Source organism: Mesitornis unicolor, unplaced genomic scaffold (genome assembly GCF_000695765.1).
Source record: "Mesitornis unicolor isolate BGI_N332 unplaced genomic scaffold, ASM69576v1 scaffold8661, whole genome shotgun sequence".
Lineage (NCBI taxonomy): Eukaryota > Metazoa > Chordata > Aves > Mesitornithiformes > Mesitornithidae > Mesitornis > Mesitornis unicolor.
In genome coordinates this window covers 79253-99056 of record NW_010164429.1, presented here as the reverse complement: position 1 = coordinate 99056, position 19804 = coordinate 79253, and the positions used below count along the sequence as shown (strand labels likewise).

The 19804-nt window shown below is 35.7% G+C and overlaps 1 protein-coding gene across 1 annotated transcript in view; it reads right to left on the bottom strand.

Annotated features, from left to right (window-relative positions):
* MYCBP2 (MYC binding protein 2, E3 ubiquitin protein ligase) overlaps positions 1 to 19804 on the bottom strand; it is a gene marked incomplete at its 5' end in the record, with an annotated part of 156400 nt that overhangs the window by 60036 nt on the left and 76560 nt on the right. The window contains 10 exon segments of the mRNA XM_010194319.1: positions 5080 to 5177; positions 6780 to 6895; positions 7337 to 7392; positions 9805 to 10017; positions 11804 to 11948; positions 12293 to 12465; positions 13747 to 13796; positions 17550 to 17637; positions 18301 to 18419; positions 18773 to 18998. Of these exon segments, the coding sequence (XP_010192621.1) occupies positions 5080 to 5177; positions 6780 to 6895; positions 7337 to 7392; positions 9805 to 10017; positions 11804 to 11948; positions 12293 to 12465; positions 13747 to 13796; positions 17550 to 17637; positions 18301 to 18419; positions 18773 to 18998 (1284 nt within the window).

The following is a 19804-nucleotide window of genomic DNA, read 5'->3' as shown; positions in this document are numbered from 1 at the left end:
TAGAGTTACAGTTTGTTGCTAGTTTCCCATGGCTGCTGAGTATAATTTCACTTTTTTATATAACAAATAAAATCCTAACGTTCAAAAAACCCTAAAAGTGCGTTGACTCAGTACTGGAAAGATCTCTGTTATACCACACAATATTCAGTACAAACTTCCGACTCTTTTAACTGCCTCTCTCCCCTCCATTTTATTAATTCTTCAAAGTTTCAAGGGTTTTGCCTGTGACTGAAAATTAACTGGGATTACCAGTTCTTATTTCACAGAATCATAGAATGATCTGGGTTGGAAGGGACCTTTAAAGGTCAACTAGTCCAACCCCCCCCACAATAAGCAGCATATTTGCGCTACTGTAACATTCCATTTAGTCAGCTTTTTGGCCGAAATGTTGATATTTTTCTTAGCTAAAGAGTTTAAATAACCATTGAAAAATAGAAAAAGAACAGATCTTTCCACTTGTTATTTTATTTTTCACATAGTTATTTCAATAGTTTCTCCCTTTTTCATAGGAAAGTTAGACCAGATGTCCCTTGTTACTAATTTGACTTACTACAGCCCTCCCAAGTCTCCCAGTTGTTATTCACTACCATTTTGTCACCATTATAAACACATTATCAGGCACTTGTCCCACAGACTTCAGCCGTCTTTTTGGTTTCTGATTTTAGCTAGTGCAAATATTCTATGCATGTGGTATAAAACCTTTTTATTGGAAGGTTATTTTCAAGCTCCACACATAAAACTGAAAAAAATATTAACTGAAGTATGAATTCAGTCTTTAACTTAACATAAAGCACAGAATGATAAAGAAAGAATAAACTCAAGATAAGGTAATAGGTAAGTGCATTAATTATTTTTTATCCCCTAGAGAATTTAAGAAATTGTATTTATTTTAAAACTGATTTAAAAAACAATCAAACAAAACTAAACTAAAAACAGAAGCATATAAAGAATTTGAAATGTAACTTACTCCAAAATGTGCAAGGTTTAGTTTACTGGCAATCCTGTTACTCCAAGGATTCAGATTTCTTTCAACAAGCAAAACTAAGACTTCAAAAACCATTATAAGAATATAAAGCTGAATCACTGCTGACATCATTCTCAAAACAGACAAACCTATATACAAAGCCTTACAAATTAGGGGTCCCTGAACTATTACCCAAAAATGTTACTTCAGAAAATGATAGAACGAGTTGACTAGAACTTAAATTAAAAACTTGAATTTAGAGGAAGAACTAACACACAATATTTGGATATGCACAGGCCTGAAGACAGCATTTTTCTGCTTTGTAGCAGCTAACTAGTTAATGGAAGAGTTCAAGCTGTAACTACATACAGACTGTTTAGGGACCAGAGCAATGGACAGACAATAAAACAAAAACCAGATGAAAAGTCTTATGCTCATTTCTGACCATCATTAAAAACTTAATTGTCCAAGTCTTCTTTCTGATACAGCACCTCTTCGCTTTGAATATTTTTCTATGGCACAACGGTTCATAACTGTCCTGTAACACCCTCGTAGTCAATTCTTCCACAGAGCATACACAAACTGGACTTCGACTAAAACAAGTGACTACTGCAGAAAGGCATATCAGTTAATGTCACAGAATCATACAATCGCTTTTAGGTTGGAAAAGACCTTTAAGACCACCAAGTCCAACCATTAACCTAGCACTGCCAACTCCATCACTAAACCATGCCTCAAAGCACCACATCTACCCATCTTCTAAACACCTCCAGGTGACACCACCATTTCTCTTGGCAGCCCATTCCAATGCTTGACAAAGCATTTGTGTTGAAATTTTTTTCCTATTGTCTAATCTAAACCTCCCCTGACACAACTTGAGGCCATTTGTAGACAGCTGTAGACAGACAGTGTTTGCAGACAGTTGTAGAGAGGTCTCCTTCTCAGCCTCCTTTTTGTTCAGACTAAACCAGCCCAGTTCCCCCAGCTGCTTCTCATAAGACTTGTGCTCCAGATCCTTCAACAACTTTGCTGCTGATCTCTGGACACACTGCAACACCTCAATGTCCTTCTTGTAGTGAGGGGCCCAAAACCGAACACAGTATTCAAGATGCAGCCCCACCAGTGCTGAGTACAGGCGTACAATCACTTCCCTGGTCCTACTGGTCAGACTGTTTCTGAAAGAAGCCAGGACGCCGTTGGCCACCTTGTACATCTCCCTTACAGTGTACAGCAGTTTTCAAAGGCTTTGCTGCTGTGACTTCTTTTAGTGAATGTAAACAAAGGGACACCTCTCAGCACAGAAAGGTGTGATGTATAGGATAAAGCAACCTTAACAAGAGGAGTTAACCTTCTATGAAGGGATGCAAAAATCTACCTCCTGCCCAGAACTCTTGGGTTTAGTGTTTTTAGTGCTAGCTACTTGTTCCATCAACACAAAATCATAACATAGTATCCATTTTAAACCTGCGATTCAAGTTAGGTTTGACTACAAAATTGGAACCTTCCACTCCCTCAAGGAGAATATTTTCGTGTTTCTAGCTGAGAACAGATCACCACTGAGAAAGCACTGTTAGTGTCCTGTGGTTATAACTATCTGAAATTTAGAGCTGACTGTCCTGGTTTGAGCTAAACAGAACTAATTTTCTATTTAGTGATTTTACTTTTCAGCTCAGTCTCTTTTAAGTGACTGAACTTGCTGAAAACTGGCAGCATGTTTTCCCAAACAGCGCTGCTAGAAGATATGCTCAAGGTCAGTTGTCTCATCCTGGGTGCTGTGTCTGCACCTACGGGGGGAGAAGCGGACCCAAAACTGACCAATGAGGTATTCCATCCCACATACGTCATACTCGGTATAAAAACTGAGAGATCACGAGGGTCTCACCCTTTTTTTGCCCTTTCCACCATTCCTTCCATCTCGACCCTTCCATCCATCTCGATCCTGCAGAGGCCAAGGCCTGAGCAGAATCCTGCTCGTTCATCTGCCGCTGATCCTGATTTGTGTGTCCTGCATCCTGCTCCCACCTGCTACTGAGTTTGGTCTGGGACTTTTCCAGTGCCCGGCTCTGCAGAGCCTCTGGTGACATATTCGTCATTGGGGGGAGGATTTTATATTGGTTTAATATATATATATATTTGTACATATTTGTATATATTTCATTATTTTCATATTTACAATATTATTCTGTAGTATTAGTATTATTGTTTCATTAAAATCTGTTAGTTTATTTTCCAACCCGTAAAGTCTCTCTCCCTTATTCTCTTTACTCTTCCCTTCTGGGGAGGGTAGAGGGGTTAATAGAGAGCATCTGTTCAGGATTTAGTGGCCGGCCCAGCCCTAAACCACGACACTGACAAAGAAGTGGAAGAAGCTTCTAGGGCTCAACTAACACCTTTTTCCTCAGCAAAACAGGTTTTGGTATATTGCACTGTCTCTGACTGATACATGTCTAGTTTGCATTCTTGGCTTCAGAAGCATGGAGCACAGTGCAATAATTACCTTTCAGTATTATGGATAGTACTGCTGTTCTTACACAAAGAATTATTCTAACCTGGTTTATTAGACGATTTATTATGACACAGAAGAAAGAAGACTGATAAAATGATTTACCACGAAAAGTCTAATGTATTTTTACAACAGGGTCTGCAGACACTACATACAGGACAGAAAGATGGCTTCTCTTTCAAAGAGACTACAACTTGGAACCAGAAACAGGACATGCAAGCAGAACAACACAGGGAGATGATTAATCACTAGGTAATGCCTCATAACACCAGAGGCTTAACTTTTGTCAATTATTTTTAACTGCCATGAAGACTGTTACTTGACAAACTGTAGCTACTATGCATGAACCAGTCACCTCAATTTCCACTGTAATAACTGAGAAAAACAGCAATTCCACCCAGCAATTTATCTCATCTTAGACCAGACGTCTCTCACTTTGGTGACAGTAAACAACACACATGACGATAAGCTTGGATGGAGATAACTCAAAGTTCTGTGAGATGAGTATCATCCAGTAGGAACTGTGAGTTTTAATTAAGACAGTGAAGTAACCAGTAACTCCTCTCCTTCCAAGAGAAGGGAGAAAGCCTAAAAGTGTCTGTGGGGAGAAAAAAAAAAAGCCATGAGGGATTAAAAAAAGAAGTGTAGAAACGAAAGGTAAATTAGTTATTTTTGTTTTAAGGTGCAGGTGGAGGAGAAAGAATTTTGTTAGTGGCAGAAGCAGACACTGGATGCACTTACAGACTAGGGAACCGTACAAAGTTACTGTCTCTAGATTATTCAGAAAGCTGGAAAACAAATAAATTGGGACACACAGTACAGGTAAGAAGTTAGCAAACATTTAATCCTTTTTGTAACCAAGTATTTCTCAGCCACCTTTGCAGGTGCAGTAAGACAGGCAAGGATAACCTTGTGGTATTTCAGAATTCCACATTCCATACAGGTTTATTCCATGAAAAAAGATTCAGTGCCTCATTTCATATCTCTTTCTTTGCATCTAAGAGGAAGTGAAAGATTGTTCCCTCATCTGGTCATTTTCCTTATAGCACCACGACACCACCTTTCAGCTTTCCTCTGTTATTTGTGTATACTTCAGTCCTTCAGGGTGGAATGATAAGATGAAATAGGGAAATCAAAAGCTACAGAAAAGATAACTTTAAAAAATAAAATAATTATATTTGAAGAAAGGAAGATATCACTAAAGAAACTAAATTTGGATTTTATATTGACTGAAGATCAATCCTTATCACAAAACAAAACAAAAAAATCTTCATAAAGCCCTTTGTACAATTAACTGCATAGAACAGTATCAAAGAAAAAGAATTGATAAAGTGCAGAACACAGTCTGGTGACTTGTATGACAAGCCAAGACTAAGGCAGTTTCTGTAGACCTTCTAGCAGTTTTATTAATGGATAGACAGAAAGAAAAGGGAATTAATCTCTTTAATTTTATCCAGTATATTAATTTCATTCCATTCAGCCCATTAAAGTGATTTGCAAATATCCTTTAGTCCTGCACCACTATAAAATGATAAAGTAGGCATTTAAAAAAAAATAATCCCACCCAAATATAACTATCTATTTTTTTATTTTTTTTTTCAGTTCTCCAAACCTTGTTAGGCTGAGGTTCTGCTTTTGGCTTAATAAGTTGGGTTCCAGGAGGTATCATTCCCTTTGGAGGATCTTTTACTTTCACTTCTAGTCCAGCATCTATAAGCAAACAAAGACTAAGTTTAAAAAAAAATAAAGGGATAAAAATCAGTCAGACAGTAAATACAGTTTATCTGTGCTACCACACATAGACAAAATCACCACTCACTTATCTGTCTGCCATAAACAACACTTGGAGTTGCTTTGTGGTGCAAGGTATTATTTTCTCAACATTTGTATCTTCATGTGTGTAAATGTACAGATATATAATTTCATGTTGTTATCAGGTATCTGTCACACCTTGTTTACGCAGCACTATTAGAGAATTTTTGTACCCTAATAGTATCTGTAGGGGTATGTTTCAAGGAATGGTGAACACAGAAGAACTTAATGTTTGAGGGGGGTAAGTGAAAGCTTCTGGAGAGTGAATAGTGTATGCACGCTGTACTGCTGCAGACGCTAACTGCAGAATGTGAGAAACAGATAAGAGCCTCAAAAGCCATCTTTCACAGTCAGAAAAGGCCTATAGTGTAAATAGCCAGCATCTTTAATTATCAATACTGTTATAAAACCAGAAGGTGTATGAAAATATCTCAACACAGTAACATTCTCAGACTGTAAAGAAAAATACATTTAAAGAAACAGTTCAAACTTAGATGGATATAACCTTGAGTAATAACCTTAAAAGAAATTGTCTCAGCAATCACTGTTAAAGCCAACTACAAAATAATGGCCTCAGTAGAGCTTTTCATTTCTTTGTTTCTTTTTACAGGGTGAACCTTTCAGGAGTAACAACTCGAAAAGCAACAGCCAGACCTAGTGATAAAAACTGGTGGCTTCAGTAACATTCTTTTAAACAAGCTTGGAAATAACAGATGGAATCTAGATGTATCAAGAACATAAAAGGTTTGAACCAGAAAGGAAACTAAGTGCTACCAGTATTTAATAAGCAGTTAAAAGCTGACAGAATTATGAGTCAAGCATGGGTACATGAAAGTATGAGAGGGGACAGTAAGATATTATGATTGAACCAGAACAGAAGTTCCATTGAAGAAAAATGGCATAGATAAGTATTGGAGTATAGTCACAACTGTTTAATAACTAAGGTGAACAACTATTCTAGCATTTCTAGAAGTTAACCCTACACAAAGAATGAGGATGATATAATTTGTGTAAAAATGTAACAGCAGCTGATTTAAAATATAGTGTAAAGTTTGTTTCCAGGGATGGTAAATTGAAGAAACACAATTGAGTGCACTGGAGGCTGCTGTGAAGAAAAACGTTCCTGTTTGAGAAACAAAGACAACCATTAATAATGAACTTTCATAAATCTTATCTACTGTAGGTAACACACAAAACTGAGTATCCCATTCCAATCCAATGTGAATTATGTGTGTTTGTATTTATGAGTATCACTTTCTGTATTTACAAAAGGTGGTGTACAGTAGGAGGAAAGAGTACTGGTACTCTTTGCTGGTACTGGCAAACTCACTTAAACCCTCCTATTCAAACTTCAATGCCTTCAATACCACTACTACCATTGGGAGCCAAGTTTTGCATGAACTTGAATAATAAATCTTATGTGCACCAAGAAAAACATTTATCAGTATACAAAGTGGATACAATACAAATTTATGCTTAAGCATAGTGAAAATTAAGTACCTATTTCAATGCTATCTATAGTAACATGAATGGTATAGAGACCAACAGCTCCAGGAGTCCAGTTTGCACAGTATGTACCATCATTATTGACTCTGATCAACATGTTTTCACTGGGTCTAGGCACAAACAAAAACAATTGTCATGATAAAACAATTATTGTCTTCTTGGAAATAATCTGTAATACTTAGTTTGGAAATAATTCTTCTTTTTTTTAATCAGATCATTTAAATACCATTTTTCCCCATCCAGTAACCCTGTATTACATATGATGAAGTTCTAAGCCTCTAGGCAATATTTACTTATAGCAAATGATGAAAGAACACATGCAGACAGTAGATCATACAAACAAGGAACCACCATTGGATAAATTCAGAATGAAGGATTTTAATCAAAATTTCTAAAGTTAAGAAAAAAATATAAAACTACATTATTTTCGTAGTGCTTCTACTCTTAGACAAGATTTACCAAAAGTCAAGGTTTGTGAATCTGGGTGTAAGCAGAAATGACAGGACATGTTAATGCAAGACCCTGTTAAAAAGTAAATTTTTAATGTTTACCTCTTTGGTGTTGGTGAAGCAAAGCGTAGCTCTTCAAAAGAATAATTTTCATATGCCTATAAACAGATTAAATTCAAGAAACATAAAATCAACAGTTATCAATTATACTACAGTCATGAATAAAAGAAAGCAGAGTATTTTCTCAAAGAACACACTAAACTGACTTTACACTCACCAGAAGCACTGATCAGGGAACTAGAAACAAGTTACAAAACACAGAAGCACAGACATAAATATACATACATGAAAAAAAAATCTTGACTTTCTCTTCAAATTTCCATTATTTAGATGATAAAAGATAGCTATTCTAACAACAATGTTAACAACATGTTGCAGGAGAAAAACTGCAAACTAGCCCAGTGGATTTATCAATGGACTTTTGGATCCTCTTTCTACTAAAAGTGAAGAAATTCCCTTTACATTGAAGTGATATTTCCACTGATTTCCACCACAAAAAAAAAACCTAGTTCACTTTCAGTTTCTTTTAAAACGCCTGCACTGAAAAGCCCCATAAGAAGTAAATAACAGTAATATCAGAACAGCAAGCACTGCATGAGGTACCTCAGCAAGAATCTCTCTGGACTGCAATGGTTGCTGAGTTACCAGATTCCCATGTTAAATCCAAATGAAGGGAGAATGAGGTGGCATAAGAACATTTGAACATACACACAGATCAGCCATTCTGAGACACTATACAAGAATATAGTTTTGGGTATCAGTCCCCCATACTTCTAATAATTTATTGTCACCAAGTGAGAAGCTAGAGTTTCTAATAATGTTTGGATGTTTCTATCGTGTCCTGATACAAGATGTAGGCTGGTACAAACTGAAAAGGTCAAGGGACATCTGCATTTTACAATTAAATGAGTGCACTCAGTAATGCATGGAGGGCAGAAGAGAATGTTCACACTTTCTGGAATCACCAAAGTCGTTAACAAGCTCATCAAACACAGCAGGTAACATCTGCATTTCCCAGAATGTCACACAGTCCATAATTTAAGCAGCAAATATCAGCTCTCTTTTGAAGAATAATAATAATAAAAGAAAGTTTTGGATGGAAAAGCCTTAATCTGAAAGAAACCTCTAGAAGATTTCCCAAAAAGGTGTTAAATATAGATGTCACACATCTTTCAACAAGACAAGACACACACATTTTGTATTTTACCTTGGCGTGTGTCTTTTACTTTTTTACTTTTATCTCGACAAAAATTTGTAGTTATTATCTACTAAGATGACTTTAAATGAATACTTGTGTTTTCATTTTATCTTAGCCTTATTCAAATATGATTACACTTTAACTAGCAATTATACAGCATTTCTCACTCAAAGGGTCCATATAATCTAGAAATTAATTTCTGGAAACCTTGCACTTGCTCTACCATCACTTATTCCAAAGTAACTAAAGCAATGCAAGGTGCGGCAGGCACCTGTAAACAGTGGTTTATCAGAAATCCCATCTAGGTTCCAACTTGGAATAAACAATGTAATTTTTCCCACTTCAAGTCACTGGTAAAATTACCAAGCAGCATCAAGCCAAGATGTGATCTCTGCAGTACCCCAAAGCCAATCACACTTGTCTCCCTGATACACACTCCCTGGTAGAAAATATCTTTTCCACATGTGATTTAACAAGATTTTAAACAATTTGTTGTATACCACATTGACTTTGTAGTTCTTTCATTGATCCCTTAATGCACTATTTAGCAACCAGTTGCACTATTTATAAACACCTATTTTCTAAAACATGCTAGTTTGCTGCTTTCTGCCCACCATAAATCTATACTGATATATACTAAGTCTTATCCTTCTCTAACTCTTGATTAATCAAGTCTCAGGAAGTTGTCCAACTGCTAGCTATACACATCATGTCACATCTCTTAACTGGGTCAAGATGTTACATATATGGAAATTTATTGCAGGTTCTAAAATACACTCAAATCAATTCTAAGTAGTTTTCACCTCTTTAAAAACTGTTCCTGGCAAAGTCTCTGAGCTGACCCATCTGAGAGTGGCTAACTTCAACAGATGCTGTTTAATATTTATATAATGACACACAAATCATTTGTATGGTCTTTACATTATGCTGAGCTCTGATTTTTATCCTACGTTCAACAATTATAGTTTGTAATATAGGTTCACTGCAGCACTCCAACCCTATTTGTATATACAAGTTTGACTTTGCCCCCCCACTACCTTTTAATAGCTGTTTACATTTCTCCTGAGTGATTCAGACTAGTTTGTAAATCAGTATCATTTAATTCTAATTTAAATTCTTCAGAGTTCAGACAATTAGCCCTTTTGGTGTACTTAGTTTTCTGCTGAACTTAAATATAATCAAAGTACATTAATTAATGCAGTTTTAGATTGTGACCAAATTGAAACACATATTTTTGTTTCTCCTTTGCAAACCTTTACACACTTTTAATGCTGAATTTCATAGCTATATTGCTAAAATGACAGTATTTTACCTTCATCATTGTAATAGCAATATATCGAGCTTCTTTTACTATCATTGGCTCATAGGAAGAATCAAGCTTTGGTGAAGGAAGTCCTCCAAAGGTCATATCATTGCTGGGGGAAGCAGCTGTTGCAGGACTCCCTGGTATCCGCTGCACCTTCTTAACTTGTTCTTGTTGCAAAGATGTTTTCTTCTGAGAAACAGGAATAGCTTTCACTTCTACCTGCAATAAGACATTGAATACAGAAGATGACTTCGAGAGAAAACAAACCCACACATTCTTTTAGATCTGAAAAGGTACAGCAAAAGAGTGCTCAAAAGCACTCACTATAAATCCAGCTGTGCCAAAAGCCCATGTGTCTACACATAACACTTTGCAAAACCAAGCATAGCCCCTCTGATGTACAACAGAGGGGCAGCCAATTGACTTGACCCATGACTATTAAGGGCAAGTGTCAGTTCTACCAGTCCCAGAGTACTCCCTGGGAAGCAGCATGTAGTCTGAGACACCTAGCTAAGCTTTCCCACAATAGAAAATGCTATGAAGTAGGGAAGAGAGCCTTCCAAATGAGTGCATGGGTTTCAGAGTGAGTCATCAGAGCCTACAAGATCTGGATCAGCAGTGGCCAGATTGGACCTTGGCAGCCACCTCACGATATCAGCACTGTACATTTACACTGTGCTTTTTAATGCACATTTTAACTGACTTTTTTTTTTCCAGAGGTACCACAGACCTTCATTGTCAGCTCTCTTAGTTTTCTAAGGAAGAGCAGACTGGAAAATAACTTTACTTGTTATTCATCCTAAATCTGCAATGAAGTCTGTTTAACTGCTGCGCATTTCAGATGCTGTTTTAATTTACTGGAAGTTACATCAGCACATTGCACACTGAATTATTCCAACAGAATGATTACATTAAATTAAGATTTCTGTCAATCTAATACATTCCTGAAGAAATAAAAGTAATAAAATAAGAAATCCAGCAACAATTTTGATACATATACTTTGATATATCCTTTTCCTGACTGATAGAAGAATTAAAATTACTACTGAAAAAGTTTGGCTTCCTCTGTCACAAATTTAAGTCAGTAACCACACATTTAAATTTCACTCAAGCTGTGTTTGTGAATAAACTGATTCTTGAGCCGCTGTTGTAGAATCACTGTACATTAGCGAGTTTACAGCTCACTATAAGATATCTTTTGATTATCAGATCCAATACAAAGAATAGATTTGGGAGTTCTTATGATAGGAATTGTGCTTCCGTATAAGGTACTTCCATCTGCTCTTGGGCTTGAACAAAAGCAAGTCTTGAAAAAAATTGTACTACTTCATGGTAATAACAGGCATTAAAACATAGATGTAACCACATTTATTAAAACTATGTGAAAAACACTGTGTCCAACTTGTTTTGCTTGCATGCTTCACTACTTCAAATCAAGCAGACAGTTTTTATACAAACCCCATAGGTATAACTCCAAAGCCTGCAAGAGGCTGTCATGAACACTTCCTTTGCAGTACTTTTAACAACAACGAAAGATTACAGGAACTTCCAAATATTTGAAACAGAGCAAGGGGAAGAAAATGGTCCATCAATGTGCTTATGATTCTTTTTTCCATCACATTTATTCAGTTCACAGTTTACTATACTTTTTCCTGGCTTACAATTTTAAAAATGTATTCTTGTCACCTTGTACATCATCACCATCAAATGCTGCCTACAACTGATTATTTCCATGAGCTGCACACATGTAGATCATTGTAGACAAGCTGTAAGTTGCATGAATGGTGTCGACATAACACAGAATTTGATAACTGTGTGGATATAGAGGTAAGAAAGTCTGACTACACTGAATTTACAAATGCCACTTTCCATCCTATATTAGATGTATGTATCTATGTATGTAGATATGTATCTATCTATGTAGATATTCTGTGGAATATCTACAACAAATACTAAAAGAAGGCACAATGAAGTATATAAGAACAGTCAAGATGACAATAATTACCTTCATATTAGGAACATGAACAACATCCCCATACTGGTCTTTTGTTTGTACTGTAATAACAGTTGGCCAACCACATCGAATGTCATCCTTATTCAAAATCAGTGATGTCTTTTGAGGATCAGCATATGAATCTGGCTGAAGCCATCTACAGCAAAGAAAAACACTTAATATTAAAATTTCTTATAGGCCCTCAAAACTTAAAATTCTTATTCTCTATAAACATGACTTCCAGCTAAGAAAGGATTCAGAAGGTACGAATACTTAAATGCCTTTACCTAATATATTAATAGAAACAACACAGTCAAATAGTTTTGCTTAACTAATACTTGAAGTAGCTTAAATAGGTTCTATAGCAAGTTGCACAGACAAGCAACAGCACACAGGTTTTGAAATTTAACACATAACTAAATATTTTCTATTTCATTGCAAAACTTAAACCTTAGAGCTAGAAAGTAATGGGTTTATTCATGCAGCACACAAACTTTTTACCTTGCAAGTCGTCCACCACTTGATCCTGGTACACAAGCAATGAAATCCTCCAGAAATGACTGCTCATTGCTTTGTACCTGCAGTGGAAGATTTCCCTCAAGAGCTTCCAAAATGGTTGGTGAATGAGATAGTGCCAAGCCTTTCCCAAGAATGCCGGAGTGAGATTTGCACACCTTTTATTTTCCAGGGGTTGGGGTGGGCATAAAAAGATGGAAACAAAACAGCTTTTCAGTATCTTACATGTACGCACTTTCTCATAGTGCAACTGGCAAAAACATTTTGGGTACTGAAACCCATTCAAGTAGGAGAAGAGTGTATAAACTTTGCTCTAATTAAAGTTTTAAATAAAGTGAGTTCAGCCTATAAACCAGTAATTTATGTCAAATGAGAATAAATGAGCTTGAGTTGAGAGAATTTCTGCAAGAAGGTAACATGAACTTTGATGTTAAGAGTATCCTAAACTGCTGAACTGTAACCAGGAGAAGAATGAAGAAAGTTGTCCTCAAAACATGACCAATGAGCATGTTCAGAAAAAAAATAAAATAAAAGACTACAGATATAACTTACAGAAAGGCAGATCTCTTAAGAAAGATATTTTTGGGTGAGACAGAAATTCCTTCCTTGCAAGAAGGGAAGGAAGGCAGAAAGATGCATAAAATACTTATCAGACAGGTCTAAAAGTGAAAAGCAATCCATTAGTCACATGCCCACTCCTAGCTCACATTTTTAACTAGAGCACAGTGGGTCCATGAACAAATTGCTAAAAAAAAATATAAATATTTCTTTCAAGGAACATCTGATTCCTCCTGGACTGTTTCTGTTGGCTGTTCTGCAGTCTAAGACCTATGCAATGGTGTCACACTGCAGCACTGATATGTTTTTCCAGCAAGTGCTCTGACAACTAAATTTCAAAATAGGTGCCCTGAAGATATTTAGGAGAGAGAGACAGAATGGGGAAACTCCTTTTTCACTGTGCATCCTCAGCCAGGAGCTGCAAGTAGGGAGCTACTGACTGGCATTAGTTCCCATCACAAAAAGTAAAACATATCACCAATCCAGAACAACTGCAATTATACTATTTGGGACTTGACAAATGTTACCATTCAACTGAAAAAGTGATTTTATTTCTGCAATAACAGAGGATTAATTTTGGTAACATCTAAAATTTGTTAAATCATGCAACCTCACCCAGACACTTATATATTTTGAAATATATTTGATCATCTAACTTCCTCTGTGGTATCTAATGCATTTTTCTCTAAGCGGATTTATTTTTTAAAAAGGTTTAATGTAAATACTAAAGTTCTGTAAGACTTTCTTAAACTGTTTTATAACAAGACACATTCCCTCTTACTATAAAAAACTTAAAGGTGATTTTAAACTCTAAGAGTCAAAATGTTTCAATGCTGAAGTATGCTGCAATGGGGAAAAAAAAAAAGAAAGCAGTGGTATACCTGTAAAGCAGCCTCCTCAAGAATCTCAAGGTCCTCCTCAAATTCATTACCTGCTATGAAAACAGAACTTATTTTCACAACAAAAAATAAACTAATTTTTCCTAATAGTACAGATGTTTATCTACATATGATGGAATGTGAAATTCGATTCTGTTTGGTGAAGCCTTTTATATCACAAAATTTAAGTTTGCAAGATGATGCGTTCAACTTTTAAACCAAGAGTTGAAATATTAATATTTTCAAGTTACATAGCAAACATGCAGTACTGTGTAGTTCAGTGCACAAGCAAATAAATAATATACATTACACAAAACTTGTATTCTTATCTCCAAGACAGTATGTATGGCAAATCTTTGGATGTGACTAGATACTTTCAGAAAAAATATTTTAGGAGGTCAGGATAGTTTCTGGGAAGCAGTACCTATGAGTATGCACCAGCTGCTCCCTTTTAAGAACTTACCCTAGTAACAGTATTTGAAAACCTGATAAACTCTGTAGGATTTTGTAAACTCTGATTCCTCCTAAAACAAACCTCAAATACACTCTATTATAACATTATTTCTCTCACAAATGTAACTCAAAAGTCTGATTCCAGGGTGACCAGAATTGCCAAACACAGTCTTTTAACAGAAAAGCAAAGCAAAACAGATATGGTTACTATATTTCTACTATTTCTCAAAAACATGTCAGGCAATTCTAGTAGTATGAAGAGAAAAAGAAAAATGAGAAGAATCGAGTCCTAAGGCATTTTTGAAATTCAAAGAAATAAAGATAAATAAAAACTCTCAGAAATAAATTCTACCAAATTTGAAACAAAGTAATTATGTTAAATACACCAGTCAATTCCACATTGCTCTTGAAGTTCAATCTTGGTCACAGACCAGATCTTTCTTGGGAAGAAGTATGTTAAATTTGAGTCTTGGAGACCTGGCAAGGAAGAAGTGTGACTTTTTGAACATGGTAACTCAAATAGTAATTGGGTGTACTTTCAAAGGTAAAAGTTTTTCTAGTACAAAAAGGAATAACTGTTTGGTCCATCTTCCTTCAGATCAAAAAACCCCTAGGGTTTCTTGACATCCTTTCAAAACATTTATTTTCCTAATGGTTCTAGAGGAATCCTTATACAGGTATTTGGCTACCTGTATACAGAGTATACCCACTACAACAATTATTAAAAAGCAAGGTCTTTGTGAAGGACAACCTCCTTAAAGTCAATAGACCAAGACAGATTACACAAATAAAGCTGAAGACAGAAGGGTCCTACAAAGATGCCAGTAACAACTATGAACTGATATGCAGTCAGTTCAATGTTTCTTTCTATCTTCCATGATAGAAAGTTTCCAGACAAGTAAATTTAATTTTTTTTACTCCTATGATGCCCTTTTGCACAACCTTCCACAAACGCACCTGGTGAGAATTTTCAACCATGTGTTTCCTATTTCCTTTTCTTAAAATTCTGCCACATTCATGAAATTTCTTACTGCCTTCATTAAAACTGCCAGGTTGGATGCAGAGGTCTATAGAGTATCTGGGAAATGGAGCAGGATTTACTTCACATACTTTTGGGCAGTGAAGCATGAGATAATGAGCTCAGACTTAGGTATTACAATTATTATATTATTGCTCCTTAGCAAAGGGAGGACAAACAGGATCCTCCTTTGGCTGATTAATTTTTTTTACATCTTCACCTTAAGATGACATGAACCATCCTCTGGAGATGTCTCCATTAACTTTAAAAGAAGGTTAGAGCTACTAGCTTAAATACAGATACCTAACTTCTAAATGCCAAAGTTCAGGCACTGTAAGTTAAGTTGCTAATTGTTTTCTGGAGTGAGCCTTATTCTTAGGCTACTTTCTTTAGCCTGTATACATCCACACACGGAACAAACGTAAAATTGGAGAAATTATACAATAAAGTATGAAGTGTCTAACACAAAGGGCCTTCTTGTGTGTATGCATTACAAGACAGTCTTTTATATTATTATATAGGTTTTTTTAAAGAACACTCCATTCCATGAATAAGATACTGCTCTGCAGATGAGCAATGCCAGTTACAGAGCATTTTTAAGACACCATTTCACTTGCAGCAAAAGGTAGAAGATACGTTATCCAGAATGCAGAAAAAACTAGTTTGCTATCAAGTCATTTAAATGTTGCTCTGGAAAAGCACATTCTACCTCTTCTCCTGCCACAGTGTTTTTGTGAGACACCAAGCAAAACACTTGAATAAAGCAAAATTACAGACAACTGAAAACCATCTTAAAAAGGCTGCACAGTGGTTTACATCTGCAAACACAACCACAGCTGCCTATAATTTGTCAGCTTTCTTTATTCACAAGGTCCAGTGATCTTGTAGGGAAACAACACACCCACATGATGCCTGTTTGTCACTGGCTTTGTAATATTACCAGCAACACTAACAGGCTTGGCTGAAGTCCCTGAGTTGGTACTAGGTGAACAATCAGACGAACCAATTGTAATCACGTCAGTAATCAGGGAACTCTTCACAGGCAAAGCACCTACCCCTCCTCTCTTGCAGATCATACAACCACTTTGATAGCTGGCTGAGACTGGACAGGTAACTTAACTGCATGTTTTATTTCAACTTCCTTTTATCTGAAAGCATACAAAGCCAATCTGTAACACCTACTTGTTTTACAAAACAAAAAAGCCTCTCTAGAGAGAAGTAAGAAGTATTAGAAAATGTGAGCAATTAAGTTTGAAGCATTTCAATTTCAGCTTCTTTTCCTGCACAGGAGAACAGCAGGATAAACGGGTGCTAGGGAAGTCAACAAAACGAAGTTACTGTGGCTGTTTGGGGGATAACAGAAGAGGGCACTATTTAAACTATAGAATTGCCTGTACTTTTGAGAGAGAAATACAGACCTACAAGTGCAAATGAGATGCCCATTTACAAGAAAGAAAGAAATTTGCACATTCAAATACACAAGCAAAATATTGTGTTAAAAAATTCAAATTAGGTTTTGTGGTTATAACTGCACAATGATCAATGCCCTCCTGCTCATTAATACACACTTGCAGTCTCGTTAACAATATTTGAGAACTTTTTTTGCTTCTAAATTAAAATTATCAAAAAAGATATCGTATTATAGATTATGAGACTATTTTTTTTTCTACACACGTTAATTATGAGGAATGCTATTACACAGAATATGGCTGCATCATTAGAAAGTTCTAATTCAACATCTGTACCCATTAATTTTCATAAACTCCTGTTTTTCCTTAATTTTAAATTGCATTTGTGTTACTGTGAATGTATTTGCTGCATCTGCTATAAAAGTGATTTATTTTTTTTAACTGTAAGAAAAAAAACTATAGCAGAAATATTTTAGGCTATAAAGTCTACAGATGCAATGATCACTTCCAATTTTGAACAATTTTAAATTTTACTATTCAATGCTGCAGGTATTTTTCATTCAGAAACATGTGGAGTGCAGGGGAAAAAAAACAGTGAAAGAGAAATACAAATAAGATACCTGCACATTTGTGAAGTACCACGAGGAAACTGTAGGACATAGCTCGTACCCTGATACACTACCTGTGGATGGGGTGAGTTGGTTCAGATTTAAATGACCAGGTTTCCCTCGTCCCCATACACACATGAAGAGAACAGTGTAAGCGGAAAACACCACCGCTTTATTATCTTGTTTGATTAATTCAGTTTTAAGAAACACTTTTGTATTATCATCTCTAACTGAAAGCAACATTTAGACTTAAAGATAGTATTCATTTAGAAAACTCAATAATGAATAACAAAGTACGTTTTTTGAAGTAGGACTTACCAATAGGAAGCGCTAGATCCTTCTTCATCAAAGCTGCTGCACATGATCCTCCTAAATTGGCCAATTCTTTCTCCAGCTGAATAATGCCCTTCAAATTGAAATACATTTTAAAACAAAAATAGTGTTTCAGAAAATTAGGACAATGAATGCATTTCCCTGGCACTGCTTTATCCTAAGAGATATTAATTATGTGCTCCAGTTTGACATTTCTTAGTGATACTGCTCCTGCCAAACAGCTAGACTGTCGTGTTTTACTGTGACATGTGCTAGACTACCAAATTTTAGAACAATTTCAACAGTGTAAGGGTATTAATAAACGGGTTACCATGGTTCTGGCAGCCTATAAGAAGATCTGAAAGATAATTATCTTTCTTCTGTAATGTTAAAGTGAAAGGGAACTTCCCAATACAAAAAACATACTCGTTCACATGGAAAACTAGGTTAGAATTTTTAAATAATTCATATCCCATCGACATACTAAATAAAATCATGCTATGGATTTGCAGACTGTCACAGTTATTAAAAAACCAAAGCAAACAAAAAGCCATTCTAATAATATGCAGATTTATAAATTCCAAACAAATAATGTCTGTAACAAAAAAATGTTAAAAATGTATAGGAAATTAATTTAAAAATATTTTGCTAATGTTATTCAGTTAGAAGTGGAAACAAATAATTTTACCAAAACCCCTGCCCTTACAGGAAAGAATTAATAGGGGCAGCAATTGTAGCCATTTCACTTCTTCCTTACCTCATCAGATCCTGGACTAAATTCATATCCAATTGCATAACATTTGAAACCATAAAAACATGCCTTTTCATCTTTCACGTAGTCTGATGCAGTCTCGAGAGAAAAAAGAGCTTCATTTCCTTATAGAAAGTAAAAGGATACATAAAATAACTAAAAAGAAAAAAAAACAAACCACAAATATTTCTCCTCTATTTGCATGTTACTTCTACATGAGCATGTATGAAACCAAGGCTTTATATTTAACATATAAAGTAAAACCATAAATAACACACAGATAAACACTTCAAACAAGAAACCTAATATAAATATAATCCAATGACGTACAACCCATGGCTCATAAGGAACTCTTGCCAGCTTGGATGGATACTTTTCCAACTTTGCTTTCTAAGGTAATTCTGCAGAAAAACCAAACTCTCTTTCATTATTTTAACAATTCACATTACTAGAAATTATTGCAGTATCTATTTATTACCTGGCAATACCAACACCATGGTAGGCCATCCTGAAGATCCAGAGAACTTTTTCAGTTCTATCCATGAATTGAGGTTTTCATGAACAGAAGCATGCTTTGGTCCAAATCCCAGACTCTGTGCAATTCTGACAGGAATCAGTAAACGAAGGACATCTTCCGACTGAGCAGTGCCACACTGAGTATCAAACTCTATAGTTATCCACCTGACACATTCGGGAAAGGTCACCTAAAATAAAAAAACAGTCCAATTATGTGCACATTTTGGGGGTGGTTAGTTGTTTGGGTTTTTTTAACATTTAATTCTTAATTCCCATTGGGGTTTAACTCTTTAGGCTATGAAAGTGATTCAATTATCTAATTCTGTAGAGATGTTTTGATATGCTTTAGATTAAGATTAACCCAATTTATTCTCTGCAATTCAGATACACCCAAAATGCTTTACACCTTACTGAATTATAGTCATGTATTATAAATCAAGTTCAGATTACGTATTTGTACTTATGATACCATTTGTGATTGTTTTTAAGAACTCTGTAAGGGATCATTAAACAAAACCACCACAGACTACTACAAACATTTAACTCCCAAATACCTTTTAAAATGCAAACTTCAACAAACATATTCAGTATGTGTTTTGTGCAATCCTAGAAGGGCACACAGCAGCTGAATTACACTTGTGAATATGTCGTGCAGTATGAGAGCATATAGCTACAGAAGTTCAAAGGCACTCACAACTAAGTCTAAAGTTTCAGACAAGCTCCATAAACTTATGGAACAACAAGAAGTATCATTGCTTCAGGAAGATCATACGATAGCTACATTTTCTGCAGTGGATGTCTGTCTCACAGGACAAGTGGAATACTGAAAATAGCAATCAGTAACCTCCTCCAGCTCTTACTTGATTCCACATTTGCTATCTCTGGATTTACAGTCATGGAATCACTGCGACTGCAGAATTCACTATTTCAAGTACTGAAACAGGGGATTTCTCTCTCAGACATGTTATTTATGCTTCAGCCCTTTACTCAAAAA